The 22,965-nt window shown below is 40.2% G+C and overlaps 1 protein-coding gene across 4 annotated transcripts in view; it reads right to left on the bottom strand.

Annotated features, from left to right (window-relative positions):
• Positions 1–343: 343 nt before the first annotated feature.
• LRRC3B (leucine rich repeat containing 3B) overlaps positions 344–22,965 on the bottom strand; it is a 45,250-nt gene continuing 22,628 nt past the window's right edge. For all 4 annotated transcript variants that reach the window (XM_071560169.1, XM_071560171.1, XM_071560173.1 and 1 more), the window contains exon 2: positions 344–1,649. In XM_071560169.1, the coding sequence (XP_071416270.1) occupies positions 707–1,486 (780 nt within the window). In that variant the 5' untranslated portion in view covers positions 1,487–1,649 and the 3' untranslated portion in view covers positions 344–706. The remainder of the gene's footprint in view (positions 1,650–22,965) is intronic.

Genomic DNA, 22,965 nt, shown 5'->3' with positions numbered 1-22,965 from the left:
AGACACCTGCATGAAACTCATGCAAGGCAGTAAGTGGGTGTAAGATGAAAAACCACCATATACTCCCAGCTTACCTCTCTTTGATGTCCTGAAATGCAGCTCCTTCACGTTGACTCCTCTCCAGCACTGCAAAAATGCCCTCCAAGGTCTTAAGCAAGCATCAGTCCCTTACACTCGAGTCTGGGTACTCTGCTCTGCCCGCACTGTGCCCCTTTCCCATCGTGGTGGGCAGCCCCCCAAGTTGACTACCATTCACCAGCTTTTCACTTTGCACCCATGGTGAGAAGTGCCCTTCAGGGACCCTCCACTCCTGGACAAAAGACACGGCTGAACAAACCAAGTGTGTCCTGGCACTGGACAGATTTCTGATCAATAAATTACACTGCTTTACATGGTTCAAATTTAAGCTTTTATTTGGTTTTTAAATTAAAAAAATAAATTTCGTTATTAAATAGTGGAATGGGTCTACACTAATGTTTACATATTAATTCACTTGCTTTAGGATACCACCAGAGAAATAATTAAAGTATGCCACCCAGACAAAACTTTCTGTTAGAAAGCTCAACAGTGGCATAATTCAGTTAAACAGGAAAAAAAAAGAAACAAAAAGTCTTAATGTTTACAATGAACATTAGAAGTAAACCTCTGGTTTTAGCGTCACCCAATTCTGGTTTCCATCACAAAGGCAGTCATTGTATTTAGAATACTATACCACAGTGCTAATGTCATCAGCTTCATCTGGTTTCTTTTGCCTGCTTGGCAGGGATTTCAAGTACTCAAGGTGCCTCCTTGCATCCTCCTGATTCTGTCGGACGTAATAAACTACGTAGGAGATCACCATGGTGAACCAGCCAAACATGGTGACCAGCATGGCGTAATCAGTAGTCTTTTTGGGAAGGTTGCAGAGGTCAGCATCATTGGCAGCGTTGAGGAACGGTCTCCCTTCGTGTTCATCCAGCACAGAAGTCTTGCAGATGACGTTGTTGGCCGTCTCGTGGTTGGAAGCCATGCTCCGCAACACCTGCTGCAAGGTGCAGTCACAGTGCCAGGGATTGTTCGCAATTCTGGCTCTCGCCTTTAAGTTGTTGAAAGCGTTTTTGTGCACGCTCTTAATCCGGTTGTCAGACAAATCCAGAGTCTGCAACGTTTCTGCCACCCCTTTAAAGGCATGTTCATCTATAAACTCAATCCCGTTATTTGATAAATCGAGGACTCTCAGTTGGTGCAAGTCCTTAAAAATTTCGTTGGGGATAGATGTTATCTGATTGGAGTCCAAATAAAGTATGACTGTGTCTGAAGGAAGATCTCTGGGTATTTCCTTGAGGTTTGCATTGCTACAGTTGACGTTCAGACCTCCGGAGGGGGAACAGAGACAGTCTTCTGGGCACATACTGGCAGAATGAAAGCACAGTATCATGAGGACAAAACTTTCTAAGAGCAGACACATGGAGAGGGAACGAGTTAACCACAGGTCTACCAAGTGCATGCTGGGGTGTCAGCATAATTACACGACCATTTCTCATTCAGCCAATAGTGGTGAGAAAAGGTTTGGCAAGGCTGAAATGTGGCTTCATTTTCTTCAGTGGGATTAGTAAAAACTGATTAACACGAGGGTTTGCCCATGGTCAATACTCTTCTTAGAAGCATGCCTACAGAGAGGAAAGAAAAAAAGTTCTTTATACCATAAACTTGAACTCTTTGTTTTCATAAAAAAAAATAGAAATAAAAATAAGTTAAAGTGAAATGCAACACTAAATAAATGATCTATTAACTTAGGTAACTCCTATTAGCATTAATCTGAGTTTAGTGCATATATCCCCAGGACACTTTTAAGAGGATAGACTACACTTGCTACAAATTGTACAGGTTTGGTCTTTAATACTTCTTAGAGAAGTCACTGGTTCGCTTTTATCACAGGCTTTTCTAAAACAGCTATAAAACTAAATTGCAATTGCCCTTGCTGAAGCAAAATACGCATTAACAGGAGCCAAGAGTTGTATCCCCAGCAACACTGACAGGTAAGTGAAGAATTTGTGGTGGTTAATGTGAACCTATCTCAAAATAATTTAAAGTCCAAATCAAAATACTTCAGCAAGGAAATATTTTTACCATTCAAGGAACAAAAACAGGTAAAACAAATGCTGCTGCAAGACACCACAAACATCCACCATCTCCTTGTTTCTCCCCACCTCCTTCTCTTCTGCTTTAGAATGCTGGACTTCCTGTACTTCCCAAAATTTTGTGTGACCCACAGACATAATTTCTACTTCCAGTTTTCTTGAAAAAATTATTTGCATTTGACATAGAGAAAAAGAAATGGAACAGTGCTAAAAATTCACATATCCCACCTCCAGACCAAATAAAACTCACACAAACCTATGTATTAGCCAAACACAAAAATATCTTATTTGTGGCATGTAATTTGCTAATAGGATATATGAAAAATACTGCTTCTACTTCTCCCCTCTCAAGTTGGCCTAAAAATGGTACACATCCAGAAGCTTTTCCATTTTCTTCTTTAATTGGAACACAAATACAGAATTCTGAAATGCTGACCTCTATGGTTTCAAACACAACCTTTCCCCCACCTCTATTATGGTAAACTATGAATTTCTAATAACAGGTCCATTTGTTTTCATGTACATGCCCTCTGTCTTGGTAAAAGCTTGGATATTTGCAGCCTTCAGGTTGTATTTACTTATAAATGAATTATGTTTTTTTCCAAATCCACACTGTAGTCCACTGAACAAGAAAATCCCTGCAGGGAGGATATGTGTGATTTTACATGAAAAAGAAGAAATTGCATTGCAATCATGTTTTGCTTGCAGAACTGACACACCAACTGCACTTCTAGCACAGTGCAGTAATATGGATCAGATGTTTCATGCAGAATTTCAAACCCATAGCCTGGGATTCCTGTAATCCTTTTTGCTGAGACAGTAACTCCAGTCAAACAAACAACTGAAACCCATCTTAATAGCATGCACATTATGTGTGATTACTCCATGGCTCAGGAACGGCAAAAGCTCAGTGCACATTCACTGCAACTACTGCAGAGAGTAGTGCATCACCACTAATCCTTAACTTATCTACTGTTTAAGTCAGAGATTGCCCAAGAACATGAACAGAAAGTTTACGTTTGGACTCCCTAAAACTTCTACTCTAAAATTAAAAAGATTGTTAGCAATGAGAAATTGTGAAGTTAATCCTAGAAATGGAAACCATTAAGTAGGCTAGTAAGTACAGTGTGAAAAGCTCACTTTGAGGAGAGAGAGGTGAGGTAGCACCTCCCCAGTCAACGGAGTCCTTCATGACTTCCGTGGAAGAAAGAGGGTTTATGTGAAAGAACCTCGGTGCACTGGGTGCATTCTTTTCACTTCTCCCTTAGGCTCTTTGGTCACTGCAGTACCTGGTCTTCAGACCAGACAGAAATCTGATACAGGAGGAGATAAGTTCCAGAAGTTGTTTTTTCCCAGCCTGCCCCAAAGCACTAAGTACTTGCTAAAATGTGCAGCCCATTTGGAGGCCAAGCTGGAGCTGGCAGCTGCTCTCCCTGGCATTCTGAGCTGGCAATCTGCCTCTTCCTCCAGCAGCTCTGGGTGCTGTGGCAAGATGACCCATCCCCTGAAAAACCAGCCACTTATTTTCTTTTCCCTTCATGTTTACAAGTCTCACTAGTGGGCTGCAACAAAAGAGTAGACAAGGGGTTCAACTCATCAGCACAGAATGGGCATCATCTCATCACCTACTAGTTGTATACAGTGGCTTCCCACTGAAGCTGGAGTCCTACTGCAGGAATAAACTGGGGTGAAAGAGCAAGGACCTGAAGTAGTCTCAGATGCTTCATTTTGTAGAAGCATAATCATATTGTTATCACCAGAGTGTGACAATTAAATATTGTATTTGCTTCATTACAGGCTAAAATAACACTGTGAACCTCGAATTAGGACATGGACCCTTCTGAGTCCTCCATAGCATAGTTATACCACCAAAGATCATGTATCAAAGAGGCCCCAATAACCAAAGACAATGTGGAACATCTTCATCCTACTAAAGACAAAAGAAACTATTTAATGTATTAATGTGTTTAGAGTGGGAGAAGTAGGATCATTACAGACTAAGCAGGAAAATGTTTAATGAAGCAACGCCTCTTCAAAAGACATAACTAAGTAAATGGGTATAGAGGGAGAAAAAACTCCCAATGTTTTAAGTTGTTAGAAAGAGAAAATACAAGTTTCAACCCAAACAGAACAGCCCAGTCAACAAAACTTGGTTGAACAAGAACAAAGACCAGTAAATTCTCAGTAAATTAATAAGAAAAAACCCAGCAGGACTGAGCATCAGTCAGAGTAAACAGAATTTTGTTCCATAATCAGAATACCTGATCCAAGGGATATCTGAGGTTTGGGTTTCAACAATAAATTTACAGCAAGAACTTTCTTTACTCCTTGTCACTGCAAGAAGAGACAAGAAAAGGATCTACACATTTCTAAAGTCAAAAGGAAGATTTCTGGCGTCTTGAACATCTATCTAATTTCCTCTGCTTGGAATACAATAAATAATGAAGGTAGCAAAGTTGGAACTAACGCAAGAGATATATACAACATAAAAACACTAAGGACTACAGAGGAAGGGGTGGAAGACATAGCATTAAAATAAAATATTAATTAATTATAAATCACAGGGAAATGACAGCAATACAATGAACACTGGTAGCATCACGGTATAAAAAGGCTTTTTGTGTACATTTCTAAAATATAAGTACAAACATAGAAAACCTAACTTAAAATCAAATATTGCAGGCCAGTAAAACTGCAGACAGAAGATTGCACAAAAGAGTTCTTTAGTCTTGCAATTTAAGTGGGTTTTCAAGCTTTCCTCTTCTCATGGGCCCCCGAGACCATTCACTCAATACAAACATCCAAAAGTGTAGTAAAATGTACAAATCCTTAAAGACTCAGGGAAAGGACACTGCTTTTAATACAAAGTGAGATTTCTACTGACCTTCAGGTGCCAGGTACTTGCAAAGGTTTGTCTTTAAGGTAAACATAGTGCAGAGACTGTATCTTAGCACCTGAATGTAGTATTACTAAATTATCTGTTTGATTAATAACTTCTCCCCACAAGAAACTAGTGATATAAAGAAGCAGTGCCTCCAACTACTGACATGGAAAAAGGACCCACAGACTTACCCAAGTCACACAGAAAGTCCAGGAACAAGACAGCCTGCAACACTAATTTATACTTAGTCTTCAGAGCAAGATATGGGAGGATAGGAAATCCTGTAACAATCACACAGAACAGCCTAAAAAATAACACAGATTGAGACTTTTTGTTGTTTAGGACAATACTAAGACAACAAAAGATGCATAAAAAAGAATCAAATATATATATATATATATATATATATATATATATATATATATATGTATATTTAAAGATGCCTGACTAAGGGAAGAGGTTTCTACTACGGAGTATAGACTTTCAGAGTCCACATGGCAACTTTGGTGATTAGCCAAGTACTCACACTCATGTGTGAGTAGTTCCTTACTGGTCCTCCCTCACACACCCCCTGCCTCCATAAAAAGTGAGAGCAGAGCAGCTGCCAGACCCTTGCACTTGAGGGCCAGCCACTGCTCTCAGAGGATTCAAAAGCATAGAGTAAAATCAACCTTAAGAAGTATTCTGCCTATAGTATTTTGAACACACACACACACACACACACACCCCTCAGCCATCAGGTGAAATCAGCAGAGCCACTTGTTGATAACACTCTTCCTGGAAATTTGTATCTTCCAGGTGCAAGAAAAGGATTTACTCCCTATTTGTTCATCAGATGTCCTCTCCATACATTATGTATCTACATTTCAATAGGGTCCTTCAAAGATTACTTTCTAGCACTACAAAAAACAAATGTTTTTGTTTAAGTTGCTCCAATATGACAACACTTCTACTTGGAATTTCATCTGAATTCTCAGACAGTTCAGATGAATTGCCAAACATTTCTGTTGAGGAAAGAACAGGACCACCACCCTTTCCCTGCCTGTTGTTCATCAAGCAAGATCTTACCCACAATCCAATGTATTTAATATTAATGCCTTTATGGGATGATTTCTGTTGTAAACCACAGAATGAGGGTCACAAATTAAGTCTGTTGAACAGAATCACACATGTACATACCAACATAAGATCCCCCCAGACCCATACACAGTATCATCACTCCTCTTGTCTGTGGTCAAACACTGATGGGAAGAAGAAGCAGCAGCTCTCTGCTTGTCAGTACCACTTTGGCCTTCACTGGATCACAAGCTGTAAGGACTTCTTAGTGACAAGCAAAAGGTGAGAATTTTTAAATTTTGCTGTTGTAATTCACAAACAAGCAAAAATAGGAAAATGGAGAAAGATATCATCCTAGAGACCATAAGCCTACAAGCACAGGCATTGTGAAATAACAACTAGATAAATATTGCAGGTATTTTGGAAGGTGCTCTTTCATTGGGATGCAATGTCATGGAATGCCAAGGAAAACCAGACTGAAGGTGCTACAGCATCAAGCTGCAGCTAAAGCATGGCCTCCTTTTTAGTACAGTGTCCATCAGAAGGTATGCTTCCCACCTTGTTCCTGTCCCTAGCCATTCCACAGTGTTCCTTCTACTTCCCCTCTTTTCACTCCAGGGGATGATCACAGCTATTTGATAGATAACTGATCAGGTCAGTCAGCTGCATCTGCCCCATCTGAGTCCAGACCCAACAACAGCCCTGACAACAGGCAGAGTCCAGTCCCAGCTGTACAAGAAGTTTTTATGTCCCTGGTTAGGTTCAGAGATTATACGGGACTACAAAGCTATGGCACACAATGAGGTACAAAAAATCCAAAGGAAGAAACAGGCAAGGTGTTCAGCAGATGAAGAGGGAACTGCAGAAGTGTCTCAAACCACAACCAGTGCTAAGATCAACTGCAGTAGCACTGGAATCCGGTGGGAAGCAGCGAGGGCCCAAGAACAAGGCAAGCTTGTGGAGTCAAGCTGGGGGGAACATGACAGCATAGCTGGCAGCCACTTATAGAATTTTATGTGATTTCTATGGCCAGAAAGTCTGGATCCAAAGAGTTTTCACTGCTGATCTCTTATGTCAAGTGATATTTCCATCTCATGCATGATCAGTTGGGCAGATCTCATAATTATAATCCCAAATGCCTTCACTGGCATTTGAGAAACTGCATCATTCTCCTGCATGTACAAAAAAGAGGCTGCACAGCACACATGTTTCACTCTGAAGGAAATGCAGTGATAGCAACTTCATTTTCCTTATCAATAATGTAAGGTATTAGAATAAGGTCTGCTCTTCAAAGCTGCATCTCCTGATGAAAAAGATTGTATCTATTACTCCAGCAATGTCAAAGGGGTCACAGCTACCACTGATGCTCAGCATCTACACACAAAGTTTGTTACTGTGTTAAGGTTACTGAAGGTACCATGATTAGAGAGGAATTTCTTGTTACTATAGTTTATGTGCTCAAACAAGCAGGCAAGATCAGAAGAGGCAAAAAGGAAGAAGCCAATAGATCAACCACAGGGGTTGGGCTGTTGACTGCATCATGACTGTACTCAATCTGTCTGGTCCGTCACTTTCCAATCACGAGAAAAACCTGAAAAAATTATGTACAACGCAGCTTCCCAAGAAATGGCAATGTAGGGACTGATGCACAGTTCACCTGCCTAAGCCTACTGTGCTTCTGATGATGTACACCTGTAAAACTTAAAAGACCTGCTACTAACTTTAGGCAAAGTAGCCAGAGAAGCCCTCCTTTAAAAATGGATGCCAAATGGCACCACAGAGCTCCACACTCCTTGGGATCACAGAGTCTGCAACAAACATCAGTTTCCTCAGTTAATACCAAGGGAATCCCTGTGAACAACTGGTGGCCCTCCACATCAGGGATGCAGTGTGCATGTCCAGGTGTCTTCCGTCTGCCTCACATACAGCCCATACGATTCACATATGAATTTTATAGACTGCCCCAATTTGTGTGGGCAGTAATAGTGCCCCCAAAGGAACCACTGAGCTTCCAGTGAGCCTTCAAGAGATCCCTGAAAAACAGCTCAACTTTTCAAGCCTGGTCTAAGTAAAGTCCCACCCTTCAGAGTAACAGCTTTCTTGTATGCCATCATCGGAAGTTTGATACAGAATTAGAAAAGTCTAGGAAGTAAGACTCCTACAGGGCTCCTTTCTTAGACATCCTTTAACGCAAACAACAACTTTGAATAAACATTAAAATTTTATAATTAAAATCCATTAAAAGAGAACACTGTAAAAAGATCATTGTTTTATCTGACTTCCACAAAATTACTGAGATGTTTCATAGTTTTGAAGGACCTGACATTATAATTTTCCCCACTCTATAAGACATTGACTATATCAGTTTATAGAAAAGATGCTCATTGATAAATCTAGTTTTCTATTATCTATTTAAAAAGGTCTTAACTTTGCCATATTGAGTATTTTTGGTTTACATCAGGTTTAGCAAATTACCCATTGAAATAGAAAATACCCCCATTTTAATACATTGTTTTCCTCGAGTTCTGCTTCCACCAATGCCAGTCAGCTTGTTACAAAACACAAACACACCTCTCCCACCTTGCTATCCACATTCATACAGAGCTATATTTTATGACTTCGTACTCCTTTTTCCTTTTTTTCTCCACTGTGCTAAAATGCCATATGCTACTTTATCTCTAAAAACATTCTCTTGCAATTAGTACTGACAAGACAGCCATAAGCTGGAGACTATAGGTTAAAATTAATGGGTCATTATCCAACCTGCAAAGTCCAGTTTGCTAGAGGACAGGACAATTTTACCAGAACACATAGAAAGAGATTTGCCACCACCACTCCCAAACAACTGCTAATGGCATATTTATGAAGAATTAAAACAGAGAAGATAACTACAGAAAAAACTATTTATATATATCCTTAATCAATCTTACACTACTGGTAAATACAGACCTTCTAGTAAGCTACACATTGGGTTTTCCTGTGCACCTGTGTGCCATGTTTGAGAGCAGCAGAGTCTGGAGGCTAACAAAGTCTATGCACATTGGGGAAAAACTTCCATGAAATCCTGCCTGGGCTCCACCAGCATATGCAGGAAGAATTTGCCCACAATTTTTAAAAACACAAGAAGATTGATGTAAAAATGCTGAGCCTCTTCCTTTCATACCCTACTCTAAATTCTGTTCCAAGATTTAGATAATGGTTCAAAAGTGACAGTACAGTATCAAAATAAATATTGTATTAAAAAAGACAATAATAATAAAAAGAAGCTTTGTTTTTATGGGGTTTTTTACTTCCCTATAGGCATATGATAAAACCACACCATGGTAATGTGACTGACTGAGTGGGTACTGAGCTGGAAAGTGATGATACTTGTGAGCTGGAGCTGAGCAGGAGCAGCAGGACCCAAAGGAGAATGCAGCAGCCACTTCTGATCTCTGTACTGTCTGTGTGCTGCAGAACAACAAATTTCATGGGTACCAAGTGAATTCCTTCAAACAAACACAATCCTTTAAAACACTACCACTTGTGTACTGTGAGCACACCACAGACAAAGGCAATCTCACTAGCTGCAAAGGTGGACTCTGAGTCAGGCAACTCAATCTTCTCCATGGCTCCAGGACAACACAAAGAAATTTAATTTAGCAGATGAAACAAGAACTGAGTCTCAGGACAACCTCTGTCTTTCATGCATCTCTTCCTGTCACTCCTCAAATGCTTTGGTGTGGCTGCCTGGCTGCTTCACAGCTCAGCTAACCTGAAGGTAGGCAGTTGAAATGCTATGAAGCACCAAACCAGAGAGATGCCATGAACTGCTTGCAAGGTGCCAGGTGATTTAAATTCCCAGATGAAAATCTTTAGCAGTGGAAGATTTTCAGGATTTCAGAATGTGGCAAGAAGAAATACTAAAGCAAGAGAAAGTAACAGAAGCCAATGGCAAATGAGGTGGGAAAAAAAAGGATGTAAAAGATTACCAATTCTATGAATAATTGAAATGTCATGATTAATCAGTGTGAGACTGAACTTCAATTACATAATGGAACACCAAATGTACTCAAACTATAATATTCTCCCCTAAGACAGAACTCACAATGCCAGTCAATATTTTGTTCCCAAAAAACTTCCAGTATAGACATCTATATATAACTGCTCATGGCAAGCCACGTCCAGTTGCAGAAGCAAACTGTGTAGGTAAAAGTTTACAGATCCTAAGCTCCAAATGCCCTCTCTTAACAGTCCCAGAGTACTAAAATAGGTGAGGAGAGCCACATGAATATTTTAAGCTACACTTGCTTTCTGATTGTGAGATCACTGAATGTATCACTCCTTATTACAGATTAACAGCTTAATTATACTGTGTGGGCAAATGAATCAGCACTTTAGGACTGATGGATTAAGTTCATGTTAAAAAACGTATTTGACTTTCCCCCCTTTTCACATCAAGTCAGGAATTATTTCATAACTCTCAGCTGATAACTAATTGCGTGAAGCTTAGCAGATAAATAACAGATCGATGACAGAAAAGTATTACCAATCATCTCCTAGGTTTCCTATGATGCTTTGCTCTTGTAAGTCTTCAGTGGCAACACGTTTCTTGGAATGAAATTTTATATACTTGCTGGAAATTAAAGAAACAGCTTTCAAGGATGCTCTTAGACCTTGTTCTTTCAAGCCTTAACAAAGATTGAATCACTTGCTTTTTAGAAGGTATTCAGGGCTGCCTACATTTCCTACTTTATCCCCTGCACCCTCTTCATATGATGTAGACTACAAAAGGCTCTGGTCCCTTCCTTGAGTAATATACCCTGATGGGAAATACAAATAATGTTTTGTATGCAAATCTATGCCATTTGAAAAAGGAAAGGAAACATTACATACACTTACAGCGCATGTGTATTGGCAACATAAAGTAAGTTAAAAACTGAAAGGCATAAGATATAACATACATCATAATCTCCAACATCATTTATCACTAAATTTGGAAAAAATTGTCTTGACAATCTATAGAAGAATGAACTCAAACTGGCCCAAGATATGTCAGTTACTTCTCAGCAAATGTATCTGGAAAATGATTTTTTTACAACCGTATAAGATCATGAAGAACCACATTGCAGATGTTATGGAAAATGCTCCAACACACACAAATGACTACTTGTGAAGAGTTCTCCCAAGCCACATAATTTCTTTCTAGATTAATTATTAGTGTGCACTAGAGCAAAAACATATTTTTAAGAGTTTGAGATTATACCCTACCAAGTCTTGGTCACATTTTCTGAGACATCAACAACAATTTTGTTTGGCATGGAAACTCTTTCCAGTAGCAGCTGAGGCAGTTCTCCATATGATCTATACTAGAAAAAAAGAAAATGCACTCTCAAAGAATAAAATAACCTGAAGAGGAAATACTTTGTCTTCCTTGGGTAAAGAGACCCAGACTAAAGTCTGTTCTACAATCTGGTTATGAGCAGAATGCCTAGGAGCCTTTCATGACAAAGCAATGCAGTAGGTTTTCGATAAATTAATATAATCCAATGGAAAACGTTTTCAATATAAAATGGCAATTTCACAACATTCACTGATCTGTTTTGCTCCCATATTATAAAAAAATGTGATTAAAGTGAAACAGACAAGTGCCCAGTTGGAGCCATACTCTGACTCTAGCCAGCAGCTAATGATGGATGCTACTTCTGCAGTATCAGATCAGAGAAAATATCATCTTGATCTCAAGATAATTACACTGATCACCTCAATGATTACCAGCATAATCAGTGGCAAGTCTTGCAATTCAATCTTGATAACTGCATCTGGTGACTGCAGATGGTGTCCTTGTGCAACTGAAAATCTCACTCTCATTTTACAAACTGTAAATCTAACCTGTAGTAACAAAAGCTTATCAGAAGTTGATAGGCCTTTAAGGAACCACCTTGCAAAAATAAACAAGATTCAGACTACCTAAATAACTTTATTCCACTTTTAAGGGCATTTATTTGGTTCTGTGTACTGTGATCTTTAGGCTCATTTGAGGTTCATCCAAATGCTCCTGCAACTTAGTAGGGAGAAAGAAGTTGTAATTAGGCTGGGGAAGCTGTGCTGATAATAAAGTCAGCAAGGCAGAAATAAGCATGCAAACCTGAAGGGACCGTTCAGCGAGGAACAGCGAGTGCCTCTATAGCTGTCAGCAGTGGCACAGAGCAGCCAGCAAGGCAGCTGCTGGCAGCAGGTACCCAGGCACTGGGGAGTCCTGGAAGAGATGTGGTACAGTCGCCAAAGTAAGGCAGGGAGGAGGAGAATGAAGCAGAGCAGGACTGAAAGTTGCTTTTCCCAGCTGACCCTTTGCCACAGAGCAGGTTGCCAGGAACTGCAAGGGGTCACAACAGGTGAGACTCATTTCTTGAGCCAGACAGTCCAAAAGGAAATATGGATGTGAGCAGAGAAAGTACTCCAGGGGCAGTTTAGCATCCAGTTTCACAAACTCTTGCTTTTAACTGGGATTTAGATTACCCTGTTGTGTTAAACCTCAGGAAACCATGGCTGTTTCTCTCCAGGCACAACTACCCAGTGACATAAACACAGAGCAATAATCCGTGGCACAAGGAATTTTCAAAGAAAGAAGTCCATGAATGCTACTACTAAAATGAGGCAATCTGATTAACATAAACAAAATGAGAGTAAAAAGAAAAAGAACGTATTTCCAGAGCAATTACTCTGTATGAAAATATATTAAATTGGGGGAAAAACATCCACAAGATAAATTAGCAAAAGGAGACAGCAGCTAAAATAGAGTACTGCAGTACCTCAGCAGTTATTAATTCATCTCCTTGTGTTTTGAAATCTGCTAGCTGTATAATAACAGGACCTTCAAGAGCCATGCAGAAGTGGAGTAACTCATTTAGAAAAATGCAAGAAAAATAAAATGAGTGACCATATATAAAAGAAACCAATCAAGTTTGAACCTTCCAATTAAAAGGTCTTAAAAGTGAATGCTCAACACCACAAAACCACAGTCTTCTATTAAAGAAATTAAAATTGTGACTTATGAATGCATTTCAGAAAATAGCAAAAGAGACAGCAAGAATGGAATAAGTATGAGATCAATAAGCAATTAAGCAACTTTAAAAGACATTCAAATGACCTTCCAGAATCCAGACAGACAGAGCTAACTACAAACCATTCCAGCTTGCCAGAGAAACTGGCTGATCAGTGATGCTGGTTTTGTTGTGTCAATGCTTATCAGACCTGCACACTGACACTTGCATAGATGAGAGAGCAAAGAGCACATCCACAAAAACACACAAACACACAATGTACTTCCTATTTCTGCACTAACGGCATCAAGCAAAGGTATCATAAAAGTTTATTGCATCACACCACCCACCACTGAAACCATATCTCTGCTTTTAATATTTTAATCCAGAAGCATCCTCAAATAATTGCAATTTATTTTTCATCAGCTTGCCAGAGAAACTTACCTTTTTTTTTAATCTGTCAATTAATGTCATAATACCAAGCTAAAAATAGATTTTTCTGTCTATATTTAGGTATCATTACAGCTCTAAAAGCTAGAAGTGTTAGTCTGGAATAGTGAGAGACAGGGCTTTTGAACCACAACAGCAAGATTACCAGGTTCCCATCAGGACCTGCTTTAAGGTCTGCTGGCTGCTACTGCCATTAGAAGCTGAGGAAAGGACTAGCCCAAGTACAACTTCTGTAGCCCTGTTTCAGATGAGGACCTCCCAAGCAAGTGAAATCTAGAAGTGTAAAGCTTCAATGCCATCTTTTGCTGGCAGCATTTCCCTAATTAAGAGTTTAAGGCCAGATGGAGCCATTAGATCATCTAATCTGATCCCCTGCCCTACCACATGACATATCATTTTACCAGCAAACCTCACATTGAGCCCAATAATTTAGGGCAGGCTGAAGCATCTCAGAACTGAGGAGACTTCTGTGTGCCCAAGGCATGACCTTTTGTATCCACTGGTCTTGCACCACCCTGTATATACATCCACCATAACAGTTAAACTACTCTAGCAGACATACCTGCTCCACCAGGTTCTAGACACCAAGAGCGAGCCTCTGCTTTCAAAAGAAAGGCTGTATTGAAAGATATTGTTACACTTTTCATCATAAAGAGATATACGTTACCACTTGTTAGAAAAACTGGCTATTTTTTAATGTGCTGCTGAGTTACATCAGGCCCTCAGCTGCCATTAAAGGACTTTGCAAATTACACACGTTACATCTAAGCAACAATCAGCATGTTTTCATTTTGAAATAACTACTCTGGAGCATCCCCAAAGCTTCCCAGCAAGTCAGGTAATTTATTTATTATTATTTTTTAACCATGCAGTATTTTTCCAAAGTCATAAAAAACTCGCTGTATAAGTTCCTCTTCTGAGGACATAAGATGATAGTAAGTTGTTATTAAAACTTGATGTAGCAGGTTGAAATCTAATAAGGGTTCTCTGACCCTTACTCAGCAAAAATCTTTAGCCTGCTTGCAATTCAGCAGCTTGGTGAGAGGCAAGCTGTCGATGTTCAGGGGCTGAAATAAAAGTTGTTTATCAACAATTGCTAAATAAAAGGAACAGCTCTAAAGAAGAAAAAAAAAATCTGTATTTCTCAGTGGAAATAAACACCAGTCTTAATCAGACATGAAATTTAGCTGTCCAAAAAAACCCAAAACCAAGGCACAGCAGCTCGATACTGAGTGTGCAGAGATTTTCCAGTCAGTCAGTCATTCTCCCCAAAAAGAAAAGAAAGGAAGAGCCAAAAGAAAGTGTTGCAATGGCTGCCTCCAAGGTGAGAGCAACCCGTCGAGGTCATATTTATTCTAAGGGAAAAGAGTTCTTTATCAGCAGCACTAGAGCACAACAGGAAGAGACTGAAATTTGGTTCAATAAACCCCTATTTTAAAGACAAGAATACACCAGCTCTTTGTGTGTCCCCTCTGAGGTTATAGAGCCGAGATGACCTGGAGGAGCTAGCTGATACAAAAAGCAGGAGTTGTGAAGGAAAAAAAAAATCTTGATTAGCTGGGCAATGATCCAATAAGCAAGACACTGGAGGCTGCAAGTTCACAGCCAAAGAAGCTCAGTAGAAATAATTTACAGCAAATTAAGTTAGGTCATGATAATGAAATTTAAAGACATGTGGGACATGATTTATTTTACTAAGGCTTGTTGAAAAATGAAAACCAAGCAGAGCTAACAGGAGAGCTAATTTAACTCTGGTTACAGTTGGTACTGGCACCAACATAAACTTAACAGACGTGGAATGGGAAAGAGAATATAAGAATAGGATTTTTTGAAAAAGGTTTTTAACATCATTTTCCCAAATTGAGAGGAAAGCAGGGCAAATTTGGTCCTGTGAATCACTGCTGCTTGTTTCCCAATTTTAAAACATCCTGGCACACAGCCCTCAGTGGCAAATGCAGTGGAAATACCTGATCGCAAATTCTGGGAAGGGATGGATACAAACACCTGCACTGCAAGCCCCCTGCCATCAAGGAGCAGGAGGGAGGATGATAAAACAAAATGGGAGAAAGTCTCATAAGAGGTGCAGTCCCCTTTCAGGTCACTAGAAAGCAGCAGCAAGGGCAGGAGGGATGCTGTCATCGTGGAGGGCTTTGCGAGTTACCTCAACAGGTTATCTGGCAGCAGCCTGGGCTCTGCTTCATTTGGCAACAGATGTGGGGCCATTGCGTCCTCAACTGCCCCTCCTGGCACCTTTGTTTCTCATGCTGTGAAAAACACCACGGGAAGGGGAAAAAAGAGAGGGCTACTTCCTAATGGATGAATGCAGCAGTTTGCAGGAGGTGGGGAGAGAGAGTAATGAAAAAGTGTTAATATTGAAGTAATAAAGCTAGTGGCCATTTTTCAGTCTGAAATGCACAACACCATAAAACAATGCTAAAAGGCACTCACTTCTGTTCCAAACCACCTGCACGCTAAGGCACCCCGCTATTAGCACAGAAGTTGTTTACTACCAGTCTCATTTCAGTCTGACTCCAGGAGAGCCATAAAGCTGAATCTTTCCACTCAGTACAAGACCCCACGTGGCCTCAGGTTTTCTTTGGTATGCCAAGCCTCACTGAGTCACCTGCAATCCCTGCCCAGTCACTAACTCAATCATTTTTAACAAGATGTATAAAAGTCAAATCAGAGCAAAGGGAATCTGTGCCTGGAGCATGGCACACACTGACCCTCCTTCTACCCTTCTTCTCCTCCAGTTCTTGAAGCAACAGCTACTCTCACTGAGGTGTGTTGAGTAAAACTATGATGGTGGGTCCACCTGCCGTAAGTGTGACTTGTGTCCTACACTTCCCCAAAATGGCCTGGGCATTGATAGGTAAAATGAGACCTCCATTTCCTCTCCTAAAACAATTCCTTCCAAAAAGAGTAATGAAGAAGTAGAGAAATATAATGGGAGAGTAAATAAATAATATTCTTGTGGAATTAAGACAAAATTTGGTTTGCCTTATTTTTTTGTTTGCCCCAAATAAAAGCATATGAATTCAAAGCCACTCAGTTTTTTTCATCTGTCAGAAACAAACCTTAGGATTTGGGGGCTTTTTATAGAGATGGCCCAGTCTTTGTCTCACTGGCAGGACTACTAAATCAAGGACAAAAAGACAGAGGCTAGAAGAGTGGTGATACCAAAAAGAACATTCAAGGCTGCCAGAAAAGCCTGTGGAGCTGTAGGAAGAGCAAAGAAGAAAGAGAACCAGAAATTACTCTCATGCCTGTGCTTTTACCATGAAGGGAGGAAGCCAGATGTGGGAGTTTCACATGAGAGACCACACTGGCTCACAAGTTGATGGGTGAACTCCGTACAACCTGGAGCCCCGTGAACTGCCTAGCCTTAACAAATTCTATAAATTATATCATCTTTCTGGGAGCTACATGACAAGCTATGAAACAGCCACCAATAGTAGCATCAACCTCCTACTGACAGTCAAGAGAGAGGCACTGCTATGGCTACCAAACCGTACGGTGGTATATTCTTTCCCCATATTTACACATCTTCACAGCAAGAGAGTAAATAATGAAAAGCACCCTGTTAACTACTCTCCTCCTTTCAAAGGTATCTTTACCTCTTTTATGCATTCAAATCCCACATCTAAAAAAAAAAAGGCATAAAACGGTATCACTTGAGAGCAGCATTTTTAAATCCTTTTCCTCTTGCTTCCTATCATGGGAAACATTATGTTACTCATTCTCCTTTTCTTAGTTGCCATAGATGCAGTGCCACAATGCTGCAGCAACATGCAGCCCCACCTTCATAAGCTGGTTCACATCTGAGCACTTCCTGCACTCCTGACTGCTCCCATTCTTGCATTCAGTCAGGCAAATATATCCTCCAGTTCCATCCTGCCCTGCCTCACTGGACAGTGAGGATAACAGACTAGCTCATGCACAACAAAAGAGATTAACCTTCTGTAATTAAGTGGTACCATATACACTTTTGGTGCCACTTGTTCTGGTATGTGTTCAGTTAAGTAACTTCTTATTTCTGCTGCACTTTTCATAGTATTTGCATCAAATGCATTGCTAAAACTTAAATCGATATTTTAATGTTATTGGGACATATGTGTTTTCTTCATGGAGTCTATGAAAATCATTTTTATAAAATATGACTTTTAAAAAACTTAAAGTATATTTAAAAATTTGTATAAAACATTACACAATATGAAAAATTTCAATTAAAATACAAAATTTAAGTAATGTTGGCATTTTTCTGTCTTTCTTAAGATAAGACACTCAATATGTGGTATGTTATGAATGGTCTTCATGAACGGACACACATAGCAACTCTGACTTAACAAGATGCAATGACAACAGAAGATATGCTGAGGAAAATAAATGACCTGTTTTGTGTAACAACGCCAGCAGAAAGCAGCCCAAAAGCTGGCACACCTACTCTTGAGATTAATTACTGCAACTCTGCAGTCTTCTACTAGTTTCAAGGCAGTGCCACTGTTCCCATGCAGAGCCACTCTCACTTGCATGTAGGATGAGAAGCAACTCTGGCAGACCTCCACATGATGCTGGGCTGAGTCCTCAGTGCTGTGCAACCCTTTGAGAGTCACTGGCTTGTTTAAGGAACTCTAAGAAATGGAAAGGCTTTTAAAAAGTTATTACTGACTTAAAGCTGGCAGAGCTGTGCTGGAAGGGTAGATGAACACTGCCAAGGATGTGTGGCTTCTCAGCTCTCACTCCACTCAGTGAGGATGTCCAATGCCTCTTTGGAGGGCAGGGCTGACTATCCCATGTTCCCCACCGGTGGCACATGCTCAGCAGGAAAGGGATGATCTGTGCTTTGCACCCCCAGAAGTAGTGAGATACCCAAGCTGTGACTGGGCTTGGAGCTCAGAAGAATCCAGGAGCCAGAATCCTGCCTCCCACTGATGATTCCACCTGAGAGGCAGCAGCTCCCAGCATCCTGGTCCTGCTGAGCTTAGGAGCTGTCAGGTTCCTGCTGAGCTGAAAATAGCAGCTTTGCTTTTTTAGTTCCTTCTTTTCCCCCATTTGACAACAGCATATCAACACTTGTAGATTAGGACTTTTACAGCCCTGCACGCTTAAAGCAACCTTGCTTGGGCATGGATGACAGTTCTCAATGGCAACAGGAATGTGACTGCAGACTAATTCACCTTGTTGTTCTGACACATGAAAACCATCTTTGAAATCACTGCACTGTCTATAGTCACTTCAGTTACACATCTCTGCACAGTCAGCACTCAGCTAGGCCAACGCAGCAGAGAAGCACATAGAAAACACTTGCACGTTTTTGGTAGATTCCTACTGCTTTGTGCAACAGAATTTTTCTTTTTCAGTATAATCATGGAAAGACATTAATAGTTTAGCTTTAAATACAGGACCATCAAGAGACTCTAAGTTTATTTAATACACACATGCTGCACAGAACTGGTTTGTGCTTAAAGCACATTAGGTGTTTCTGTGATAGCTAGAAGGACAGAGTACTACCCAAAAAAAGGCCATCAATTTAAAAGCTATTTATTCCTTCAATATTCTATTCTCAGAAATGCCAGGTCCCTGCAACCAATGAGAAAGTCTGGAGCTTTACTAAATACTTGCCAGAAGCAGAGGAGGATCCAGTTAAGGGACATTTAAACAAATTGGACATACACAAGCCCGTGGATCCAGAGGGGATGCATCCACAAGTGTTAAGGGAGCTGGCTGATGTTAATAGGAGGCTACTCTCAACTATCTTTGAAAGATCATGGGGATCAGAGGAAGTTCTTGAGGATTGCATGAAAGCCAGTTCTATTTTCAGGAAAGAGGACCCCATAAAACAGAGGCAAGGCAGTTTCACCTCCAACACTGGGGAGGTGATAAGCAGATAAATTTGGAAACTATTTCCTAAACATATGGAGTAAAATTAAATGATTGGGAGTAGTCACTGTGGATTTATGAAGGCAGAAATCACATCTGACCAAGCTGATAGTCATCTGCAAGGAGATGCCTGGCTCATCTCACTGAGATGAGAGAGAAGTGGATGTTATTATCTTGACTTCAGCAAAGTTTTTGATGCTGTCTCCCATAACATCCTCATTGACAGACTGATGAAGTACAGACTGAATAAGTAAATACCAAGGTGAATAGAAAACTGGCTAAACTGCTTGGCTCAAAAGGCTGTGTACAGCAGCACTAAGTCGAGCTGGAGGTTGGTTATTAGTGGAGTATTCTAGAGGTCACTACTGGGGACAAGATCATTTAATATTTTCACAATTGACCTGAAGGATGGGAAGGAGTCCCCAGCAAGCTGGCTGATAACATAAAACTGGCAGGAGCAGTTGATACACCAGATGGAGGTGCTGCCATCCAGAAGGACCTGGACTGGCTGGAGAAACATGCTGACAGGAACCTCATGAAGTTCAACAAAGGGGAATTCCAAGTCCTGCACCTGGATATGGGTAACTCCACGCACCACTGCACGCTGCACCCTGCCCAACTGGAAAGCAGGCTGGCAGAGAATGACATAAGGGTCCTGACAGACACAAAGTTGAACATCACCCAGAAATGTGTCCCTGGGACAAGGGTAGGTAAGAGTGTCATGGGTTGCATTAGAAAGAGCATCACCAGCAGGTTAAGGGCAGTAATCCTCCCCTTCTACTAAGCCCTAGTGAGACATCTTGCAGAGATACCAGTCTTGGGCTTCACAGTACATGAGAAACATGGACTGAAACAAGTCAGCAAAGGCCACAAAGGTGATTAAGGAACTGAAGAATCTGACATGTGAGAAGAGGCAGAGATTGCAGGGACTGTTCAGCATGGAAAAAGCTCAGGAGAGGTTTCATCAATATGTATAAACAACTGATGGGAGGCAATGATGACAGACTCTTCCCAGGGGTGCGCAGCAAAAAGACAACTGGCAACGGGCACAAATTGAAATAAAAGGAATTTCACCTTAAAGTAAGAAAATAATTTCTTTTTTTCCCCTTCCCCTACTGCGAGAGCGATCAAACCTGGACCAGGCTACCCAGAGAGGCTGTGACACCTCCATCCAGACCTCTGAGCAACTTGCTCCAGGTGACCCTGCTTGAGCACAGGAGTAGACTAAGCAATTCTCCAGAGATGCCTTCCAGCCTCAGCCATTCTGTGATTATTTCCAATCAGGTTAAACAAAATAGCTGAAAGAACTACAGTTCAAGAAGAAAATACTTGAAAGCAGCATAACTTAAGACAAAGGTAATTCTAGGCTTTGCAGCATAACTTTTAAATAATGCTGCAGCACAGTTTTTATTTCCCATTTATGTTACACATAGTTGTAAAATCTGTGTTGTCTGTTACAAAAAGATGCACTTCATGGGTTCTTCACTTGTAACAGGGAGTTAGAAACACACCCCAAACCAGAATTCAGCTGTAGCAGTTTTCTATCAATTGGATTTTATGGAATACCTTACCATTGAGTATAGTTTCCACTATGCAGTAGGTAAACAGATCCAATTACAGATGTTCTGTTTTAAAAATACTAATTCTAAGACACATAGTGTAAAACATTAATTGAAATTATACTCCTTTCAATAAGAACAGTACCTCTTAAGAAATGGTTGTATTATCAAAGTAACACTGAAGAGACACAATTATTGGATTGGTCTGTGACATTGAATCAGTACTCCTCTTTTTTAACTCCTGCCAACATCCAAAAGCAAAGGACAAAAATTTCAAATATTTATTCACTTTTGTAACTGAAGTCAATAAATTGAATTACTGAATTGACAGCATGACAATATCCTCAATAAATATGCATAAACTTATTTGGAAACTCTTCAAAGGAGCAGATTTTTAAATTACAACAAGTCACACAAGTCCATTTGTTTTGGTAAATAAATTCCTAAGTACCTAATGGACCAATTAAGTGATTAATTGAATTCAATGCATCAAACACTAACTTGGGTGCCTTTCATAAAAGCTGTTTTAAAAGCACTGTCCTTAAAAAAAAAAAAGTTAAAGCCTTTTCTAAAATGCTTTTGGGCACCAAAATGACACTCAAGCTGGTACAAAAACAAGGGGAAAATTTCATTCTGTTTTCTGCACCCTAATTACAGAAGACAGTCCTGCAAAATATTGCTAGAAGGCTCCAAAACAAAGCAAACCCAACCCACTGAACTTTGTGCCTGCTTAAGTTTCATGTAAACTGTTCCAGTTACTTCAGGAAGAGCTGAACTGAGCGACAATAGAACAAGCTTTCTAAAATTCCACGTTTCGCTATTAATTTGAAAAAGTCAAATGACTTGTAATACGAAATACATTTTTCCCTTCTTCATATACAATCCTGTTTTAGGACATCTGAGGCCAATTCACATCCCTCTACACAGATGTGACATATACCAAGGGAAAAAAACCAACTCTGCAGGAAAAAGCCACAAAGGTTTTCCCTGAAGCCTCCTGTTGGGTTTTGTAGCCTTGAAAGGAACAAAGACTATTGTTATGCTGGTCCCCGGCGTACCAAACCAAGAGCTCCTGGGTCTGCTTGCTATCTTGTGATTGCATTCACTCAGTGATTCTCTGTGTCTTTCTTTTGCTATTTTCCAGTAGAGCCAGCACAACTGTTTTCATCTCCTGGTATCATTCGAACATTCTATCAGGCTATTTGCTTAACCCAAAAATCCTAGGGGCTTCAAGAAGCCCAGGCTCTGAAGGAAAGTTCAAGCACCACAAGACACTGGAGTAGCAAGGCATACCACTTCTGCTCAATACTTCTACAGGTCCAGAAAATCTGCAGGTGAGAAGAGGGATACTTCTGCTTACCAGGTTTTTTCCAAAGCCACAGAGAGAGTCAACCATGAAGATAACCTCCACGCAAAGGCAAAGGCGCTACATCATGGGATAATGTAGTCCATGCCTTGACAAAAAAGCACCATCTCAATTTTCAAGTTCAAGAAATACCTTTGAAATTAATGGACTGATAGCACTGATAGCAGATAAACTCCTTTTAAATGCCCTGAACAATTCTGTTCTCCAATTCAAGACAACAAATTTAATTTCTACTAGGCAACAAGGCTAAAAAAGGCAGCCCACCACATAGTTGCCTCCAAGTTGTTAATTTTCAGCGCTGGTAGCCACTGCTTACAGGTCTTCTCATGGTGGAAAAGGGCCATGCATAAGAAACTCAAATGTCCAGATAAGTCATAAAAATACTGCTTAATACGGTATATTCAAGCATGGCTACATAAAGTAAGCAAGATTTGGCAAAGAGAAGAAATGAAGTGTAAAAATATTTTCCCTTATAACACTAAATGCAAGTCACACTTATTTAAGCAAAGATTTTGCTATATTGATAGAAACCAAATATGTGAGGGTTTTTTTTTCCCCCAAAGCCTTCCTTTAGCTGTTGCTTGTAATTTGCAATGCTTTCTTTAGTTTGTTTTCTTCATATAAAATGACA

The sequence above is a fragment of the Pithys albifrons genome, chromosome 7, assembly GCF_047495875.1.
Source record: "Pithys albifrons albifrons isolate INPA30051 chromosome 7, PitAlb_v1, whole genome shotgun sequence".
In the NCBI taxonomy this organism is placed as follows: domain Eukaryota; kingdom Metazoa; phylum Chordata; class Aves; order Passeriformes; family Thamnophilidae; genus Pithys; species Pithys albifrons.
Note: the sequence above shows the minus strand (reverse complement) of the source record. Positions and strands in the feature narration are given on the sequence as shown.